The sequence below is a fragment of the Neofelis nebulosa genome, chromosome 2, assembly GCF_028018385.1.
Source record: "Neofelis nebulosa isolate mNeoNeb1 chromosome 2, mNeoNeb1.pri, whole genome shotgun sequence".
NCBI lineage: Eukaryota > Metazoa > Chordata > Mammalia > Carnivora > Felidae > Neofelis > Neofelis nebulosa.
In genome coordinates this window covers 186,286,235-186,306,858 of record NC_080783.1, presented here as the reverse complement: position 1 = coordinate 186,306,858, position 20,624 = coordinate 186,286,235, and the positions used below count along the sequence as shown (strand labels likewise).

The following is a 20,624-nucleotide window of genomic DNA, read 5'->3' as shown; positions in this document are numbered from 1 at the left end:
TTCCACTGCCAGTTGCAGGAAATGGAAGCACACTGCTTTCCGTAACTGACTTGTCTTGCAACTTTCTGAACAAAGCACACTGCTTCCCCCCCCCCCCCCTTTAAAGTGTATTTATTTTGAGAGCGGGTAGGTAGGGAGCAGCAGAGAGAGAGAATCCCAAGAAGGCTCCACACAGTCAGCGTGGGAGCCGGATGCGGGCTCGAACTCCCCTCATGAGATCATGACCTGAACCGAAATGGAGAGACCGACACTTAGCCGAGCCACCTAGGCGCCCCCTCTGAACCTTGGCTTCTATTTCTACCAAATGGGGCTGATAATCCCGATCTCACCAGTAGTGTTGTTAAGATTTAATAAAAACGGCTAACATCTTTCAAAGTGCCTAAGCACAGTACTCTTTTCGTACTGTGCAAACGACAAACGGTAGCTCCGAGTGGAGGAAAAGAGCTGGGAGAGTTCAACTAGCCAGATTTGGAGTCTGGGTAGGGCTAAGAGGATTGCGTCAGGGGATTGGGCCAGCTGAAGGGGGGCGGGCCCAGAGGGAGGAGCCAGTCGCAACACCCGCAGCCCTGACTTTGAATCCAGCGCGGTAGTTTCAGCGGTAGCCAATCCTAGGGTAGTATTTTCTTGCATCATTGTTGCTGAGGTTCAGAGCCACGAGTCTCTTACCGAAATCAGTTCTGGACGTTGCTGCTGTATCCATGCTCGGTTCTTTCGTGTCCATCCGTTAGGACTGAGAGGACGGATAGAAAGTTTCGTTTACCTTTCGGAGTATCTGGGCCAGAAAGAGACCCTCGGTTACTCTCTCCAAACATGCAGAGCACCACCAGCTTCCCCTTCTGTGAAAGTCGCTGGCCGACGCCCAGTCAGGAGTTGTAATACCAAGATTCCAGTTCTTCTTACGCGACTTGCTAGAGAAGCAGGAAGTTACTTTTTGGGGAGAAAGCTGGCAAGGGAGGAAGGTACCCCGTTGAAAACGACGGCGAGAGAGGGCGTGTCCTTGGACTGGACTGGAGCAGAGTCCTGGCCCTTTAAACTCGAGGGGGAGGATCCGGAAGTGGAAGGGCGGGGCGAAGGGCTCTGGTATATATAGGGGTCCAGCCGCGCGGGGTCTCCAATCTGCCATTTTCTGTCCCTGAATAGGTTTCTGGCTTCCCAAATTCCCTCTGTTTTCCTCACAGATTCTGTTCTGCCCGCTGGTCCACCACCTCAGGGGAACGATGGCCGCAGAGTCCACAGCCACTGCCGCCATCACCGCGGAGCTGGTTTCCGCCGACAAGTAAGCGGGACTGTAGAGAGCTTGAGGCACTGGCCAGTACACGGGGAGGGGGTGGTGGACGGGGTCTCCCCCGGAGGGACAGACCTGTGAGAGGGAGGACTTGCCTCCCAGTGAGCAACCGTCGCAGTTTGGGGAGGCCGGCACTGTGGAAACCCACCTCTTGCAGAGAACCTCGAGCATTAGCGGTAACACAAGTCGGCTGGCGCCCCCTGCCCCGCTTTTCGCGGCCGCCATCTTGCCGGGGGCAGCGGCGGCTGCTCCATCGCCTGCCCCTCTCCTTCCTCCCCCGGCCCGGGGCTATCTTTGAGGAGGCGGGGCCACAGCGCCCTGGTCTGTGTTTAAGCTCCTACTGTCCTCCCACTCTTGGCTCGTGTCTTCAGTAGGGTCCCCAAACAAACCGGGAAAATAACTCAAGAGATTTGGCGCCAAAAAAAAAAAAAAAAAAAAAAAAACCTTTGCATGAGGAGGGAGGCCGGTCCGGTGGGCTCTGGAGGGGGCGGGGCCTGCGGGGGCGGGGCTTGCGCGGGAGCGTTCCCTTCCCTCCAGCTCTGGAGCAGGGGGCGGGGTCCTGAGGAGGCGGGAAAACTCCATTGTTTGGGGCTGTGCGGCTCGCGGAGAACCTCCAACTTCCGCGGTGTGGCGCGGTGAAGCTTGTTTTCCACCGTCTATTCGCTCGCCTCGTGTCCTCCTACTCAGCTGTCCTCGTTCTTAGGCCTGTGATGGAGAGCTTAGTGTCTCTTTAGGCTTCAAGAGTGTTGTCCAGAGACTTGGCTGCTAGGGAGGGATTTTTATGGGGACACACAGCATCTTCACCTAGCACTGCGTGGAGCTCCCCTCACTTTCAGAAGTGTTTGGTTGCTAGGTGAATGGACTGTAATATGCGCGACTAGTAGTAGGATTGAATAAAAGATATATGATTGCTTTGAAAATGGCACAGTGCTCGTCAGGTGTAAGGTATTTCTTGAAACGTGAAAGGGAACACTCCATTAATTCGAAGGAGCAAGTGCTCTTCATCTAGTAGGTCTCACTTTTCAATTATCCTTCGTTTCTTAGGGGCCTGGTCTTATATTTTTCCTTCTCTTCTGCACTTTAAAAGTAAGGTTTCTCCACTATAAAGAGAAAGGTTGCTGTGAGGTTCTGTAGGCTTAGACTACACTAACTACACTGTACTAGCAGTACAGTCAGTTACTAGAGATTTACATATCTCTATCATGCTACCTACCACTTTTTGGTTCTCTTTCCCTTCAGAACCATGTTCATGTTGAGTGGTTCCCAAACCAGCATCAAAATCACTTGGAAACTCTTGGAAAGTACAATTTTAGTTTCAAGCTCCGTTTTCAGCCTCTTCATTGATTTACTAGGACTGAAATAAGCTTTGTGAGTCGTGTGGTATCTTTTTTTTTTTTTTTTTTTTTTTTTAAAGGATCTTACTTGAGATTCTCAGGAGACCCATTTTATGGTGCCCTAGACAGCTCTAGCAATCATTCCACTTAGAGGGATCCTTGCCCTCTACAATACTTAATAAAAGCTGTATGGGTTTTGTTTTGAGATAAAATTATGCAATGAATATGGATTGCAGATTTCCAGATGTTATCAGTGTTTGGCAAAGTTGGTAGTGAACTGGTCTGCAGCTTCCTGGAAGGTCATACACAGAAAGTACTCATGTGCCACCAAAAAGGAAAATATAAGTTCTTCCTATCATAAGTTGCAAACTAAAACCGACCAATTGTAATAAGTGTTTTTCTTTCTTTAAAAAAAATCTTTTTTAATGTTTTATTTATTGTTGAGAGAGAGAGACAGAGCATGAGCGAGGGAGGGGCAGAGAAAGAGCGGGACACAGAAGCCGAAGCAGGCTCTAGGCTTGGAGCTGTCAGCACAGAGCCCGATGTGAGGCTCGAACTCACAAACCGGGAGATCATGACCCGAGAGGAAGTTGGATGCTTAACCGACTGAGCCACCCAGGCACCCCTGTAATAAGTGCTTTTCTGAGTGTTTTTATTTGATCCACATAAGTATGCTATGAAATAGTTATCTTTTATTGATAAGAAAAATCAAAGTTAGAGTGGTGAAGTAATTTCCAAATTAGTAAGTGGCAGTCTGGGTTAAATCCCAGTATTTCCTTTTTTATTCCTTCATTACTCTTAGAAAAACCTGAGTAAATTCCATGAAAACCTAATTAGCTAATCTGAGGGAACAGTAAAGATGGCATTTCTCAGTTACACAAGTTGGTGAGGCTATTCAGAGGTAAAATGTCTAAAGGTTAAATTTAAAGGGGTAGGTAAAGAAAAGGAGTTTAGACTTTCATATGATGCACTTTATAATTTTTAAAAAATGTTTATTTTTGAGAGAGAGGGGAACAGGATCTGAAGCAGGCTCTGTGCTGATAGAGTCCCACTGTGGGGCCCGAATTCACAAACCATGAGATATGACCTGAGCCAAAGCTTAACCGACTGAGCCACCCAGGCACCCCTATAATTCTGATATAACTAAAAGAATAAGAACATGTATAACTTTCAAACCAGTAGAGAGGAAAAGTGGAATGAGAAAAAGACTTAGTTCAGAGTTGATTTTGATACCAACTTCATTGCTTAAGTAGAGAGATGTTGGGCCACAATTTTGTCACCTGTAAAAAGCTTCAATTTGGTCTCTCTCCCCTCATGCCATTTAAACAACATTGCTGGGTGGGTGCCTGGGTGGCTCAGTCAGTTAAACGTCTGACTTCAGCTCAGGTCATGATCTCACGGCTGGTGGGTTCCAGCCCCGCATCAGCCTCTGTGCTGACAGCTCAGAGCCTGGAGCCTGCTTAGGATTCTGTATCTCCCTCCCTCTCTCTGCCCCCTCCCCACTCACACTCTGTCTCTTAGTCTCTTAAAAATAAACAAAACATTGCTAAAGGTAACCAGTGACTAAGTGCTAATTAGTCCTTGCCCGTATTACCTTTCTAACCAGTTCTTAATCTTTTTGTTACAAAAAGTAAAGAATATAGCAGTTTGTAATGGTAAAAAGGAAAGAAAGCTCAGAAGGGAGTCTTTGATGCACTGAATTTTGGCTTAGCTGTTGTATAATTCCTGGGCTGCTTATTTGTTGCTTGAGAAGAGAGATGTCAAAATAATAATTAGGTGGTTTAGCTCAATAATCTTCAAAGTTCTGGGTTTTTTTTATTTCCACAAGTGATTCGTTTCATTTATTTTGGTGTGGTGGTTATGTTAGTGCTTAGTATTTTGCTGTTTAAAATAAAATAACCAGGGTGCCTGGGTGGCTCAGTTGGGTAAGTGTCTGACTTCAGCTTGGGTCACGAGCTCACGGTTTGTGAGTTCGAGCCCCCCATCAGGCTCTGTGCTGACAGTTTGGAGCCTGGAGACTGCTTTGGGTTCTGTGTCTCTGCCCCTCCCCCGCTCACATTCTGTCTGTATCTCTCAAAAATAAATAAAAATGTTAAAAAAAATTTTAAATAAGATAATCTTGTGAGTTAGCTTTATGGACTTATGATGAATTAATGTCATAATTTGTGTGACAGATTTAGCCAGAACACCTGAGTACCTATTTTTCAGTGGGTGGAGGAGTTAAGTGTATTAGCTCAAGTATGTAAGTGGGAAAAGAGACCTTCTAGTGAATCTGGGGGGAAAAGGCAACAAACTATTCTTAGATTTGTTTTAGATGAATTCTGTTATTTGGTAATTCTGCTATTTCCTTTTTTGAGGTGAGGACAGAAAAATAAATGGAGTAAGTGTGTTGAAATTATTTCTGAATAAGAGCATCACCTTGTATTCTTAAGACAATTTAGGGGAGCTTGGGTGACTCAGTCAGTTGAGTGTCTGACTTCAGCTCAGGTCATGATCTTGTGGTCAGTGAGTTTGAGCCCCACGTCGGGCTCTGTGCTGACAGCTCAGAGCCTGGAGCCTGCTTCAGATTCTGTGTCTCCCTCTCTCTGCCCCTCTGTTTGTGCCCTGTCTCTCCCCCTCTCTCAAAAATAAATAAACATTAAAAAAAATTTTTTTTTTTTTTTAAGTATACTTCTGGACACCTGGCTGGCTCAGTACAGAGCATGCAACTCTTGATCTCGGGTGGTGAATTCAAGCCCTATGTTGGATGTGGATACTACTTAAGTAAAAAAATTTTTTAAAAGATGAAAACTACATTTATCATGATGAACACTGAGCAATGTATAGAATTGTTGAATCACTGTATTATACACCTGAAACTAATATAATACTGTTAATTGTACTGGAATTAAAATTCTTTAAAATAAATTTAAAAATTTTAAATGAAGTCCACCTTAAAGATTACACAAAAAAAAACTGGTAAAACTAATGAACAAATTTTGCAAGGTTTTGTTTTTTTAAGATTTTATTTTTTTTTCAACGTTTTTTTTTTTTTTTTTTTTTTTTTTAATTTATTTTTGGGACAGAGAGAGACAGAGCATGAACGGGGGAGGGGCAGAGAGAGGGAGACACAGAATCGGAAACAGGCTCCAGGCTCTGAGCCATCAGCCCAGAGCCTGGCGCGGGGCTCGAACTCACGGACCGCGAGATCGTGACCTGGCTGAAGTCGGACGCTTAACCGACTGCGCCACCCAGGCGCCCCAAGATTTTATTTTTATATAATCTCTATATCCAACGTGGGCTCCAGCTTACAACTCCCAAGATCGAGTGCATCCTCTACTGACCAGTGAGGTTGCCCCTGCAAAGTTTTAGGATACTAAATCAACACAAAAATCAGTTCTGTTTGGGGGCACCTGGCTGGCTCAGATGTTGGAGCATGCAACTCTTGATCTCAGGGATGTGAATCCAAGCCCCACGTTGGGTGTACAGATTATTTAAAAGTAAAATCTTAAATCAGGGGCACCTGGGTGGCTCAGTCAGTTAAGTGTCAGACTCTTGATTTCAGCCCAGATCATGATCTCAGGGTCCTGAGTTCAAGCCCCACATTGGACTCCATGCTAGTCATGGAGCCTACTTAAAAAAAAAAAAAATGAGTTATGCGTTTATATAATAACGAACGATCTGGAAAGTTAACAGTTCATTTAAAATAGCACCAGGGGTGCCTGGGTGGCTCAGTTAAGCATCTGACTTTGGCTGTGCTGGTAGCTCAGAGCCTGGAGCCTGCTCCAGATTCTGTGTCTCCCTCTCTGCCTCTCCCCTGCTTGCACTCTGTCTCTCTCTTTCAAAAATAAGTAAACATTAAAATAATTTTAAATAACATCCAAGAGTTAGATACTAGGTATAAGCCTGACCAAGGAGGTGAAAAACTTATACAAACTTTTGTAATAAAAACTACAAAATGGGCGACTGCATGGCTCAGTGGGTTGAGCGTCCAACTCTTGATCTTGGTTCAGGTCATGATCTCATGGTCTTGAGATCCAGCCCCACATTAGGCTCTGCGCTGACAGTGCAGATTCCGCTTGGGATTCTCTGTCTTTGCCCCTCCCCTTCTCTCTCTCTCTCTCTCTCTCTCTCTCTCTCTCTCAAAATAAGTAAACATTAAAAAAAGTCTGAACCTGCAATGGAAAGTTTAGTTAGAAGATGGAAGTCAGGTCTTGATTATTCAAAATTATTTTATTGATTGTAGATCCCTACTTTTTAATTTTACATAGTTTTTTTTTTTTTTTTAAAGAATTAGTTCTCTGAGGTAAAAGTACAAGCAAGGCAAGTCATTCAACTTAAAAAAAAAATTTACCAGCCTGTTTTTCAGTATATTTTACTGAAGTGTAACATACTACAAAAAGTACACAAATGGAAAACGTACAGCTGAGTTTTCACAAAGGAAAATTAAAAACAAAACACTGTGGAACCCAGAAATCCCCCTTTTAATCCCATCATTCCCATCAAGAATAGCTCTTCGGATTTCTAACATACTTGTTTTGATAGTTTTTAAAAAAAGCATTTATCTATTTTGAGAGATGTAGAGCGAGAGAGAGAATCCAATCCCAAGGAGGTTCCATGCTGTCAGTGCGGAGCCCTACATGGGGCACAGGCTTGATATACGAAGGGTGAGATCATGACCCCAGGCAAAATCAAGAGTCTCATGCCTAACTGACTGAAATAAATGGTATTATGTACTGTATGTAGTAATGTCTGTTTTTTTTTTTAAATTTATTTTTAGTTTTATTTTTTAATGTTTATTATTGAGAGACAGAGAGACAGAGTGTGAGCAGGAGAGGGGGCAGAGAGAGAGGGGGAGACACAGAATCCAAAGCAGGCTCCAGGCTCTGAGCTGTCAGCACAGAGCCCAAGGTGGAGCTCGAACTCACAAACTGCAAGATCATGACCATGACCCAAGCTGATGTCGGTTGCCCAACCAACTGAGCCACCCAGGTGCCCCAATAATGTCTGGTTTTCTTTTATTCAACTTTGTGAGAATTGTTCACATTACATACTGTTTCAGTGATTTCTGCTGTATATTGCTTCACTGTATGAATATGTCCTACTTTATCCATTCTATCATAGGCAGACGTTGAGCTTACATTTATGTGTAAGGGTACCTTAAAATCTAGAGTGGATGATAGATGATAATAAATTTCTATGATGACTAGGTATCTGGAAAACTGTATTGTTTCTGGTTGCCACTGTGGGCCCTGGTTTTTCCCATTTCTCATGGTGGCAGTAGTGGGGGAGATTCTACAAGTTAAGATTTCATTCTTTTAGAAGAATTTTGTGAAGCAGTTTTCTTGTCTCCCAGGTTATAAGCATATTTCCCCTATATTTACTGATCATTTGTTTCAGTTACTAGAGGTACTGTGGTTAAGGAGAGAGAAGAGGTGGTGTGCCTGGGTGGCTCAGTCGGTTAAGCATCTGACTTCAGCTCAGGTCATGGTCTCGTGGTCGGTGGGTTCGAGCCCCGCGTTGAGCTCTGTGTTGACAGGGTGAAGCCTGGAGCCTGCTTTGGATTCTGTATCTCTCTCTCTGCCCTTCCCCCGCTCTCTCTCTCTCTCTCAAAAGTAAACGTTAAAAAATTTAAAAAAAGAGAAGAGGTCCCTCTTGTCAGATGGAGTCTCCACTACTGGGCTATAGACTGTAAATACATAGATTCGAGAATGTCGGTGATAAAATGTATGCAGATGATTGTCTTCATTTACCCATTTTAAGGTGAAAGTAACTGGGAGATTAATTTAGACTGCATGGTCAGATATTGCCTTTATGAGATATGAATGACAAGGAGCAGCTATATGAAGATTCTAGTACAGAAACTTTATTCATAGAAATAAGCAGAAAATAGGGTTAGCAGGTTGGTAATTTTGGCATGGTGGAGAAAGGTCTGTTTCTGTTTGCTTAGTGAAGTGTCAGGCAAGTTCTGTTTGGAAGCAAGGAGGAATGTAGTATGATGTAGGACATTTGAAGAAGAAATAGTCATTTTGGAGAGTGGGAAAAAAAACACATAGGGGATGTGTGGTAGGATTGCCATTGTTGTCTCTGTTTTGGGTTTGTGGCCAAGAATGTAGTGTTAGGGTGGGGGGGTGCAGAGAGAGAGGGAATCTTAAGCAGGCTCCATGCTCAGCGTAAAACTAGATATGGGGCTCGATTCCTCGACCTTGGCATCATGACCTGAGGTGAACTCAAGAGTTAGTTGGATGCTTGAGGCGCCTGGGTGGCTCAATCGGTTAAGCCTCTGACTTTGGCTCAGGTCACAATCTTAGGGTTTGTGGGTTCAAGCCCCATGTCTGTCTCTGTGCTGACAGCTCAGTCTGGAGCCTGATTCAGATTCTGTGTCTCCCTCTCTGTGCCCCTCCCCTGCTTGTGTGCGTGTTCTCTTTCACTTTCTCTCTCTCTCTCTCTCTCTCTCTCTCTCTCTCTCTCTCTCTCTCTCTCTCTCTCTCAAAAATAAACTTAAAAAAGACAGAGTTGGATGCTTAACCGACTGAGCTACCCATGCACCCCTGTGGCCAAGAATTTAAAATGAGCAGTACTGTTGTATGTTTCCTTAGAATGTTCATTCAGATGCTTGGCAATAACAGACACAAAATAGATGGTTAGAGGGTTGAGACCTCCCTCTTGTGGAACTTAAAGGTTTTATACAAGAAAAGTCTGAATATAGTACAGTGTCTTCATAGGGGGTTTATATTTAAAAACATCTTGAAGATAACCACTGGAGATTCCCCCCCTTCCCCCCCCCCCCAAATATTTAATTGTTCAGCAGCAATTACCTATTTGGTCTCTTGATGCTTCCCCTTTCCCCCTCACATGGCAGCATCTCTTGCGTTCAAACGTCCTAACATGAATGCATTTAAAAACCATTACTCCATCATATATCTGTTTAGCTTCTTCCAATTGAGAGCCAAACTTCTTTAGACAAGAATCTGCCTTCCTAGATCCCCTTTTCTTCCTTTCTGTTTAACCGTTTAGCAGATATATTTAATATACAGTAAAACCTTAGATTGTGAGTAACTTGTTCTGTGAGTGTTCTGCAAGACGAGCAAACATTTCTAATAAAATTTAACTTGATAAGTGAATAATGTCTTGCAATACTAATAGTACGTGGTGCTGAATGTCACATCACAACTGAACCAATGGTTCTTCTCTCACTGCGGGATTATGGGTGATTGTCTCCTATGCTCAGATGCTTGGTCTCAGGCTGTGGTATTTGGCAGAGATCAGTGATTTTTTTCAGAACATTGGAAGGTACCCCACACCTGGCACTACTGTATTTTTTGTCACTTCAAAGCACCTATGGACAGTCCTTTGCTTTTCAACACAAGAGTAAGCTCAGGAATGATTTGCTTCATTCTAGGTCAGGCTGCCTGCAGATATAGACCCTTTCCTGTGCTGCCTTATTGCCAGTTACATTAAAAAAAAAATTTTTTTTAACGTTTATTTATTTTTGAGAGAGACAGAGACAGAATGTGAGTGGGTTAGGAGCAGAGAGAGAGGGAGACATGGAATCCAAAGCAGGCTCTAGGCTCCAAGCTGTCAGCACAGAGCCTGACGCGGGGCTTGAACTCACAAGCTGTGAGATCATGACCTGAGCCCAAGTCGGACACTCAACCGACTGAGCCACCCCAGTGCCCCTTGCCAGTTACGTTAAATACAGTATATGATGAGTTTATTAATACTGTCCTGTAGTCACCATCTGTGCCAGTGTATACACTGGCCCTTATGCAGGAGAAGAATCCATTGAACCAGTAGATAACTGATTCTGTTCGTCATAGCGAAAGTCATCCTATACAATAATAATCCTCCTCTCTCTTCTCTCCTTCACACCAGCCATGAAGATTTTCAAAGGTAAGTGAAGGTTAATGTGTTTATTTTTCTTTATTATTTTGTATTACAGTATTAACCTATTTTGTATGAATATTTTTGGGATGTACAACAAATCATCTGAGTTTCCATTGTTTCTTATGGGGAAATTCGCTTTGATATACAAGTGCTTTGGGTTATAAGCATGATTCTTGAATAAACTATGCTCACAAACCAGGATTTTACCATATATTTTAATGTGCTAGGTTTTATTTTTTTTTATTATTTAAAAAAATTTTTTTTTTTTTAATGTGTATTTTTGAGACAGAGAGAGACAGAGCATGAACGGGGTAGGGTCAGAGAGAGAGGGAGACACAGAATCTGAAACAGGCTCCGGGCTCTGAGCAGTCAGCACAGAGCCCGACGCGGGGCTCGAACTCACGGACCGCGAGATCATGACCTGAGCCGAAGTCGGCCGCTTAACCGACTGAGCCACCCAGGCGCCCCTGTGCTAGGTTTTAGAGATACAAAGATGAATTCAGAGTCTCAGTTTCTGGTCATCATATTACAATCTAATAGGGCAGGTATGTGGTGAGTATACACATTAGTTCAGCTTGTATCAGTCCAGCTTCTTTCCCTTCATGCCTTCTTAAACATTACTAAAAGTAATCATTGATTGTCTCCATGCTAAATTAGTCTTATTCTTAGCTTTTTACTTCTTTTTTTTTTTTTAATTTTTTTTTTTTTTTTAACATTTATTTATTTTTGAGACAGAGAGAGACAAAGCATGAACGGGGGAGGGTCAGAGAGAGGGAGACACAGAATCTGAAACAGGCTCCAGGCTCTGAGCTGTCAGCACAGAGCCCGACGCGGGGCTCGAACCCACGGACCGTGAGATCATGACCTGAGCCGAAGTCGGCCGCTTAACCGACTGAGCCACCCAGGCGCCCCAGCTTTTTACTTCTTAACTTTTTTGCTGCAGCTGATACCAGTCATTACCTCCTAATTTTATTTCCCTTTGGTACTACCTCTATTCCTTACCTCTGCTTCATTGTTGATAATTGCTGTTATTGATTTGTTATATGTCAAGCCTTGAATGAAGTACTTTATGAACTTTCTTATTTGATTTTCAAAACAAACCCTAGGAGTTAGGTACTGTTAATTATAGTTGATGAAACTGAAGCACCTCACATGCTAAGTGGCAAAGTCACTTGCCCTAATCCTACCCTAGTGATTCAGAATTGGTCACTTATTTTAACAAATACTGACTAGGTGCCAGACCTTGTGCCTGGTACTGGTATACAGCTAGAATGAGAGAGATAGGATGTTTTTCCTTAAAGCTTAATCCTCTTGCACAGTACAGAAAGTCAATAGGCAATTGAAATATACTATGAAATGTGATAGGGTCATATAGGTTACTAAATCACTTACTTAGGTAAGTAATTTCTCTGTAAAATAGGAGCATTGCCATCTGCCACAGGTTTTGTTTTTGTTTTTTGTGAGAGGATTAAATGAAAATGAATAGGTGCTGCATGTATTATGTTTGGCAGTCAAATGTTTGCTCTGAATTGCCTGTTGGATGTTATCCGTTTAGTTGTTCGATAAGCACTTCAAAATCAACTTGTCTTAAAACCTAAGTCTTCCAATTTTCACTAATGTTCTTTGTACCTTATTTTGGTTGGATAGCACTCAAGTTTCCCAACCCCAGAAATAAGAATTCTGGGCTCTCTCCTTTTCTCATTTCCAGACAGTTACCAATGTTTAGTAGTGTGGTGTTCTATAACAGAATTTAGAAATGTTAAGCTTAGGGGCGCCTGGGTGGCTCGGTCGGTTAAGCGTCCGACTTCAGCTCAGGTCATGATCTCACTGTCCGTGAGTTCGAGCCCCGCGTCGGGCTCTGTGCTGACAGCTCAGAGCCTGGGGCCTGTTTCAGATTCTGTGTCTCCCTCTCTCTCTGCTCCTCCCCTGTTCATGCTCTGTCTCTCTCTGTCTCAAAAATAAATAAACGTTAAAAAAAAAAAAATTTTTTTTAGAAATGTTAAGCTTAGAGGGCCAGATAAAAATAAGTAATGGCAGGGGGCTGCTGGCTAAGTCGATTAAGCATCTGACTCTTTATTTTTATTTTTTTAATGTTTATTTATTTATTTATTTATTTTTAACATTTATTTATTTTTGAGACAGACACAGAGCATGAACGGGGGAGGGTCAGAGAGAGAGGGAGACACAGAATCGGAAACAGGCTCCAGGCTCTGAGTGGTCAGCACAGAGCCCGATGCGGGGCTCGAACTCACGGGCCGCGAGATCATGACCTAAGCCGAAGTTGGCCACTTAACCAACTGAGCCACCCAGGCGCCCCATGTTTATTTATTTTTGAGAGAGAGACAGAGGTCAAGAGGGGAAGGGCCAGAGAGAGAGGGAGACACAGAATCTGAAGCAGGTTCCAGGTTCTGAGCTGTGAGCACAGAGCCTGATGCGGGGCTCGAACTCATGAACCTTGAGATCATGACCTGAGCCGAAGTCAGACGCTTAACTGACTGAGCCACTCAGGCGCCCCAGCATCTGACTCTTCATTTCGACTCAGGTCATGATCTCACAGTTTGTGCGTTCAAACCCAGAATTGGCTCTGTGCTGACGGCGCAGAGCCTGCTTGGGATTCTCTGTCTCCCTCTCTCTCAAAAAGAAGTAAACAAACAAACAAACAAACAAACAAAAGTGATGGGGATTGTAGTACATTCTCCTTCCTTAAAGTGAGTGGTCACTATTTAGCTCCAGCTGATTGTGTGAGAAGGTAAGGCCTATTGGCAGGTATCAGATTTTTAAGAAATATTTTAATTTTTAATAGAAAATACATTCCTGATTCAAAATCCATAAGGATCGTTATACAGTGAAATGTCCTTCTGCCCCTTATTTTCTAGTCGCATAGTTTTTCTTCTCAAGTGGGAATTTATTATATGTTCCTCAAAGACAACCTTCTGCATATAAAAACAAATGGTATGTAGTTATTAATTCTACACTGTTGTATAAATGGTAGCCTATTTGACACATTTCTGAACATTTAGCGATATGTCTTGGAGATCATTCATCAGGGCATAGTTACCTTAAATTTTCCTTAATTTTTTTTTTAATTTATTTTTGAGATACAGAGAGACAGAGCATGAACAGGGGAGGGTGAGAGAGAGAGGGAGACACAGAATCTGAAACAGGCTCCAGGCTCTGAGCTGTCAGCACAGAGCCTGATGCGGGGCTCGAACTCACAGACCGCGAGATCATGACCTGAGCCGAAGTCAGATGCTTAACCGACTGAGCCACCCAGGCGCCCCTTCTTAATTTTTTTTTAAATTTTATTTATTTTGAGAGAGAGAGAGAGGGAGAGAGAGAGAATCCCAAGCAGGCTCTGCACCGTCAGTGCAGAGTCCAATGTGGGGCTCAAACTCACGAACCGTGAGATCATGACCTGAGCTGAATGAAGTTAGACACTTAACTGAGTGAGCCACCCAGGCTCCCCTTAACTTTTTATGACTGCCTTGTATTCTATTCTGTGGGTATCTCATAACAAATTGGCTATTGATAGACATTTGAGTTGTTTCCAGTATTATTACAAATAGTGCTACAGTGAATACCTTGTAATAAACCATGGACTAGTATATCTGTAGGGTGATTTATTGTTATTTTTACTTCAAAAATTTTAATTCCAGTGTAATTAACATACAGTGCTATATTAGTTTTAGGTGTAGCAGTTTAGGTGTAGCAGTGAATATAGCAGTTCAATTCTATACATTACTCAGTGCTCATCACGATCAGTATACTCTGAATCCCCTTCACCTATTTCACCCCTCCCTCCCCCACCTTCCCTCTGGTAGCCATCAATTTGTTCTCTATAGTTAAGAGTCTGGTTTTTTGATTTGTCTCTTTTTTCTTTGTTCATTTGTTTTGTTTCTTAAATTCCACATAAGACTAAAATGTTATTTGTTTTTCTCTGACTTATTTCACTTAGCATTATACCCTCTAGATCCATCCATGTTGTTGTAGATGGCAAGATCTTGCTTTTTCTTTTATTTATTTTGAGAGAGAGAGAGAGAGAGCGAGCAAGCACACAAGCAGGGGAGGGGCAGAGAGAGAGGGGGAGAGAGAATCCCAAACAGGCTCCTGCACTGTCAGTGCAGGGCCCAGGGTGGGGCTCGAACTCAGGATTTGTGAGATCATGATCTGAGCTGAAATCAAGAGTTGGATGATTAACCGACTGAGCCACCCAGGCACCCCAGGATCTTGCTCCCTTTTTTTTTTTTCTTTAAGTTTTATTTATTTATTTTGAGAGAGAGAAAATGAGCCAGGGAGTGGCAGAGAGAAATCCCAAGTAGGCTCACAGAGCCCAATGTGGGGGAGACCCGCAAGATCATGACCTGAGCTGAAACCAGGAGTTGGGGGTTTAACTAGCTGAGCCATCCAGGCACCAGGATCTTGCTCTTGTTTATGGCTGAGTAATATTCCATTATGTATATGTGCCACATCTTTACCCATTAAGATTAGGTTTAAAAAAACTGAGATATAATTGACAGTAGTTTCAGGTGTGCAACATAGTAATCCAACATTCGTACATATTACCAAATGATCACCATGGTAAGTCTAGATAGGACTTTTTTTTCCAGTTTTAAACTAGCTCTTATAAAAATGGACAATGTGTTTAAAAGATTCTGGGCTTAGAAATGGTGGATTGAAGGTAAAAATGCAAGCACAAATAGCAAGACAATAGCAGAATTGACCCTTTTGTAGTTTGTATTCCTAGCTCTTTGTTAGCTACATTAGGTTGAAAACAATGGTTGTCAGTAGTAAACCCATTAGCAGATACTTTGAAAATAAACTGTTCAAGATAATGTTGTGTTGTTTTGTTTTGTTTTAAATTTTTTTTTCAACGTTTTTTATTTATTTTTGGGACAGAGAGAGACAGCATGAACGGGGGAGGGGCAGAGAGAGAGGGAGACACAGAATCGGAAACAGGCTCCAGGCTCCGAGCCATCAGCCCAGAGCCTGACGCGGGGCTCGAACTCACGGACCGCGAGATCGTGACCTGGCTGAAGTCGGACGCTTAACCGACTGCGCCACCCAGGCGCCCCTGTTTTGTTTTGTTTTTAAGTAAGCTCTTGGCCCAATGTGGGACTTGAACTCACGACCCAGGATCAGGAGTTGTTTGCTGTACTGACTGAGCTAGCCAGGTGCCCTAAGATAAAATTGATCTGTTAACAAATGAGAAAGTAACTGTTTTTCAAAAGATACATGCTATGGAGAGAGTTGTTTGTATGTTTGTTTGTTTTATTTTTAATTTTATTTATTTTTAAATTTATATCCAAGTTAGCATATAGTGCAATAATTATTTCAGAAGTAGATTCCAGTGATTCATCCATCCCTTATGTATAAATAACACCCAGTGCTTGGCCCAACAAGCACTTAATGCCCCTTAATGCCCCTTACCCATTTAGCCCATCCCCACCCACCCACAACCCCTCCAGCAACCCTCAGTTTGTTCTCTGTATTTAAGAGTCTTGTCCCCCTCCCTGTTTTATTAATTAATTAATGTTTTATTTATTTATTTTTATTTTTTTTAAATTTTTTAAACGTTTATTTATTTTTGAGACAGAGAGAGACAGAGCATGAACGGGGGAGGGTCAGAGAGAGGGAGACACAGAATCTGAAACAGGCTCCAGGCTCTGAGCTGTCAGCACAGAGCCCGATGCGGGGCTTGAACTCACTGACCACGAGATCATGACCTGAGCCGAAGTCGGCCGCTTAACCGACTGAGCCACCCAGGCGTCCCAATGTTTTATTTATTTTTGAGAGCACAAGCGGGGGAAGGGCAGAGAGGGAGGGAGACAGAATCCGAAGTAGGCTCCAGGCTCCAAGCTGGAATGAAAAGACCCAGATATGGGGTTCAAACCCACGAAGTGTGAGATCATGACTTGAGCTGATGTCTGATTCTTAATCGACAGACACCCTGCCCCTCCCTGTTCTTATTTTTGCTTCCCTTATGTTCATCTGTTTTGTATCTTAAATTCCTCCTATGAGTGAAGTTGTAGGCCATTGTCTTTCTCTAATTTTTTTTTTATTTTCTATTAAGACTAAATTTATTCAATACCCTAGTAAAAGTTTTGATTATAAGTATCCAACAGTATAAAAAGTACAAAACAGATTTGTAGATTTCTAATATATTAATACAAAGTGCATGACTACATACAGTATATCCTACAGGCAAAGAGGTGGAAGGGGAAAAAGAAGGCTGTGGTTGAGGTCTAGTAATAAATAAATACAGAAGTAGAGATGATCCATATTATAGTATATTCTACCACTAATACTGTAGCCAAAATGTACAAAAAAAAAAAAATATTTCGAAACAACAGGAGGAAGATGATAATGGCTGGGACTCTTGTAATTCACCTCAGAGGCTGTGGGAGAGCCAACCCAACTCACGGTGTAATCTGTGCATATGGTGGCTTGTAGTTTTTGCCATAAGGAAGAAATACAAAATTTTAAGTTTAGATTAAGAATTATAAAACTATATGGTGCCCGTAAAAAATGGCTCACTCCTTACTGTTATTTATACTATCTAATTTTTAAAATCCGGTTTTAAAAATAAGCACTGAGTCATGTTATTATAAGGTAGGCAAACGATCCTCCCTAATTATGAGAAGTCTGAACCGGTGATAGGTTATTCTTGAACGTTTAGAAAAGAGGCAATGACAGTACTTTGGTTTGGGTTCAGGTAAAAAGGCCTCCAATGAAGATTTTGGAATCAAAGAGCTCCGTGTTCAGGATGCATCATCTAACATCTCAATGTTCACAAAGCCTGACTAAAAGAAGTCAAACCTAAACCAGCCCACTCAGCATTAACACACACCTCTTTTCTTTTAGAATTTTACTTTAATATAGAGTGGAAAAAAAACCAAAAACCCCAAACCCTAATAGGTTAAAGCCAAACAATCCCAACTCACTCTACACAGACAAAACCTTCACAAAGGTCAACTGAAGTAATCCAGAGCTAAAACTGAATTGCGCAGGTTTTCAGTGAAGTCACCAGTCATGTAACACAAACAAAAGTCAATTATTTACACACTAGGCAAGCCCTCTAAGAAATGTGCCCCAAGAAGCATTAACCTTTGTTTTTTATGTGTGCCATCCTGAAGACGTGCACATTTATTTTAGATAATTTAACATTTTTAATAGAATGTAATCTCTACCATGCGGTAATGCTTTGGTTCTCTTCATTTAGGATTGCTCATCCTAAAACTTGACATTTCCCCAGAGGAGCTTTGATTCTGCTTTAGAAGTTTCAATATAGATTAAAATCTTTATCAAAAATGAATATGGAGGGAGGTGACAGGATGCAACATATACACTCAAGTTACCTCTCTGTATGTTTAAAAACTACTCCTTCGAGGCATTTGCACCAGAGAGCTTAGTCTGTCCTGCTTAATATTCAGTAGTACAGGTTTGAATCATCAGAACCTTGGCAAGACCTTAAATTATTAACAACTACCTCTTGGGGCAAGTCCATGTTACTGAGTTATGACAAATTTATTATCAAGAAGGAAAACAAGTATAGCCAGCCATCTTAAAAATGCCCAACCACTGCTTCTCAATATAGAAAGACTAAAACTACATACGTTTATCATACAACAAATCCCATCTCTGTCCCCTGAAATTCCCCTAGATTCATTCATTAGAAGGGGATTAAAAAAAAAAAAAGACTTAAAGAGCACTTTACAGCAGCATCAGCTTTCCTATGAAATACTCAGCATCTTAAATATTATGTGTACTTTTTTTCTTTTAGTAAGCTAGACACTGGCTTCAGAGTTTGTGGAACTGGAGGAGAAATAACAACCCATTCAAAACTATTCTAGAAAGTGTCTTTTGGCAGAATAGCAGGTATCCAAGTTAAAAATAGAAGGGTTTTGTTGCTTTGTTTTCTTTCCAAAATTTAAATCATTTTTTTGTTCCCCTTCTACCTAAACCTCAGTCACCACTCCTGAGTGGAGATGGGCAGAGGCTCTGGCCCCTGCTCCTCCAGCTTCTCAGCAGCTGCTTTCTTATTGTTGCAGCAAGGCTTGAATAGATGTGTGTCAATGAGAACTTCTCCAAAACGGCCTTTATAGATAATCCCACAACGTATTTTCTGTCTTTTCCAGTATGTGAGATCTAAAAAGGAAAAAACTGGCGTTCTGTTAGAGCCAGAAGCCATCTCTGTATCTGAGCCATTATCTGACTGGTTACTATAACAAGGAGACTGAGCTGGGGAGGCACTTGAGGTGGTACTGTGAGCATCAGAATTGTGACGTTTGAATTCCTTCTGTAGTTTACTGATTTGGTTGCTTTTTATCATGTTTCCAGGTAAAGTTTTCACTTTCTTTGGTTTCAATGTTGTCTTCAGACTGGGTCCTGCCCTTGCATCTACCACATGATTCCAGTTTTTTTTTGATCCTGCTGGCAATTTCGTCCATCTTTTCACAAGCAGGACACAGGCATTACAGATGTCTCCTGAACCAGTCTCATGCAACCCAAAACAGCTCTGGAAGTCCTTTTCATAGCGTTTACTGTCAGTGAATCGAGAACTGGAGGACTTAGCTCTGCAAATACAGCAGCCCTCTATACTTCGGTACATCTTTGGCTTGTGAAAACCAAACATCTTTTCTGGGCAATAGTCTTCCAAAATCCTGTCTTTCTCTAATTTTGCTTAGCATAACACCCTCTAGCTCCATCCATGTAGTTGCAAATGGCAAGGTTTCATTCTTTTTGATTGCCTAGTAATACTCCATTTTGTGTGTGTGTGTGTGTGTTTGTGTGTACCCCACATCTTCTTTATCCATTCATCAGTCAGTGGACATTTAGGCTCTTTCCATACTTTGGCTATTGTTGATAGCGCTGCTGTAAACATTGGGGTGCACATGCCCCTTTGAAACAGCACACCTGTTTCTACCTACTAGTGCAATTGCTGGGTCGTAGGGTAGTTCTATTTTTAATTTTTTGAGGAACCTCCATACTGTTTTCCACAGTGGCTGCACCAGTTTGCATTCCCACCAGCAGTGCAAAAGAGATCCTATCTCCCTGCATCCTCGCCAACATCTGTTGTTGCCTGAGTTGTTCATTTTATTTTTTTTTTTTCAACGTTTTTTAATTTATTTTTGGGACAGAGAGAGACAGAGCATGAACGGGGGAGGGGCAGAGAGAGAGGGAGACACAGAATCGGAAACAGGCTCCAGGCTCCGAGCCATCAGCCCAGAGCCTGACGCGGGGCTCGAACTCACGGACCGCGAGATCGTGACCTGGCTGAAGTCGGACGCTTAACCGACTGCGCCACCCAGGCGCCCCTGAGTTGTTCATTTTAGCCATTCGGACTGGTGTGAGGTGGTATCTCATTGTGGTTTTAGTTTGTATTTCCCTGATGATGAGTGATGTTGAGCATTTTTTCATGTGTCAGCCATCTGAATGTCTTCTTTGGAGAAGTGTGTATTCCTGTCTTTTTCCCATATCTTCAGTGGATTATTTGTTTTTTTGGGTGTTGAGGTTGATAAGTTCTTTATGGATTTTGGATACTAACCCTTTATCTGATATGTCGTTTGCAAATATCTTCTCCCATTCTGTTGGTTGCCTCTTAGTTTTGCTGATTGTCTCCTTTGCTGTGCAAAAACTTTTTATTTTGATGAAGTCCCAATAGTTTGTTTTTGTTTTTGTTTTTCTTGCCTCTGGAGACATGTTGAGTAAGAAATTGCTGCTGCCGAAGTCAAAAAGGTTTTGCCTGCTTTCTCCTCGAGGATTTTGATGGCTTCCTGTCTTACATTTAGGTCTTTCATCCATTTTGAGTTTATTTTTGTGTATGGCGTAAGAAAGTGGTCCAGGTTCATTTTGCTGTATGTCACTGTCCAGTTTTCCCAGTACCATTTGCGGAAGAGAGTGTCTTATTTCAATGGATATTCTTTCCTACTTTGTCAAAGATTAGTGCGCCATACGTTTGTGGGTCCATTTCAGGGTTCTTTATTCTGTTCCATTGATCTGAATGTCTGCTTTTGCGCCAGTACCATACTGTCTTGATTACAGCTTTGTAATACAATACATCTTGAAGTCCGGGATTGTGACGACTCCGGTTTCAGTTTTCTTTTTCAGGATTGCTTTGGCTCTTCGGGGTCTTTTCTGGT

The 20,624-nt window shown here is 42.2% G+C and overlaps 2 protein-coding genes across 8 annotated transcripts in view; one reads left to right on the top strand and one right to left on the bottom strand.

Annotated features, from left to right (window-relative positions):
* Positions 1-675: 675 nt before the first annotated feature.
* NASP (nuclear autoantigenic sperm protein) overlaps positions 676-20,624 on the top strand; it is a 44,402-nt gene continuing 24,453 nt past the window's right edge. For 2 of the 7 annotated variants that reach the window (XM_058717572.1, XM_058717571.1), the window contains exons 1-2: positions 1,096-1,276; positions 10,474-10,491. In XM_058717572.1, the coding sequence (XP_058573555.1) occupies positions 1,218-1,276; positions 10,474-10,491 (77 nt within the window). In that variant the 5' untranslated portion in view covers positions 1,096-1,217. Of the gene's footprint in view, positions 960-1,095; positions 1,277-10,473; positions 10,492-20,624 lie in introns of those variants that run through there. The other 5 variants (XM_058717570.1, XM_058717567.1, XM_058717568.1 and 2 more) reach the window with 4 other exon arrangements.
* Positions 17,872-19,569, bottom strand: LOC131504809 (SIN3-HDAC complex-associated factor-like). The gene has a single exon (XM_058717592.1). It carries the CDS (start codon positions 19,115-19,117, stop codon positions 18,452-18,454), a length of 666 nt encoding a protein of 221 aa, XP_058573575.1. The 5' UTR covers positions 19,118-19,569; the 3' UTR covers positions 17,872-18,451.

Excerpts from the sequence above, each read along its gene's own strand:
- LOC131504809 (XM_058717592.1), bottom strand. The coding sequence starts at position 19,117 with ATGTTTGGTTTTCACAAGCCAAAGATGTACCGAAGTATAGAGGGCTGC.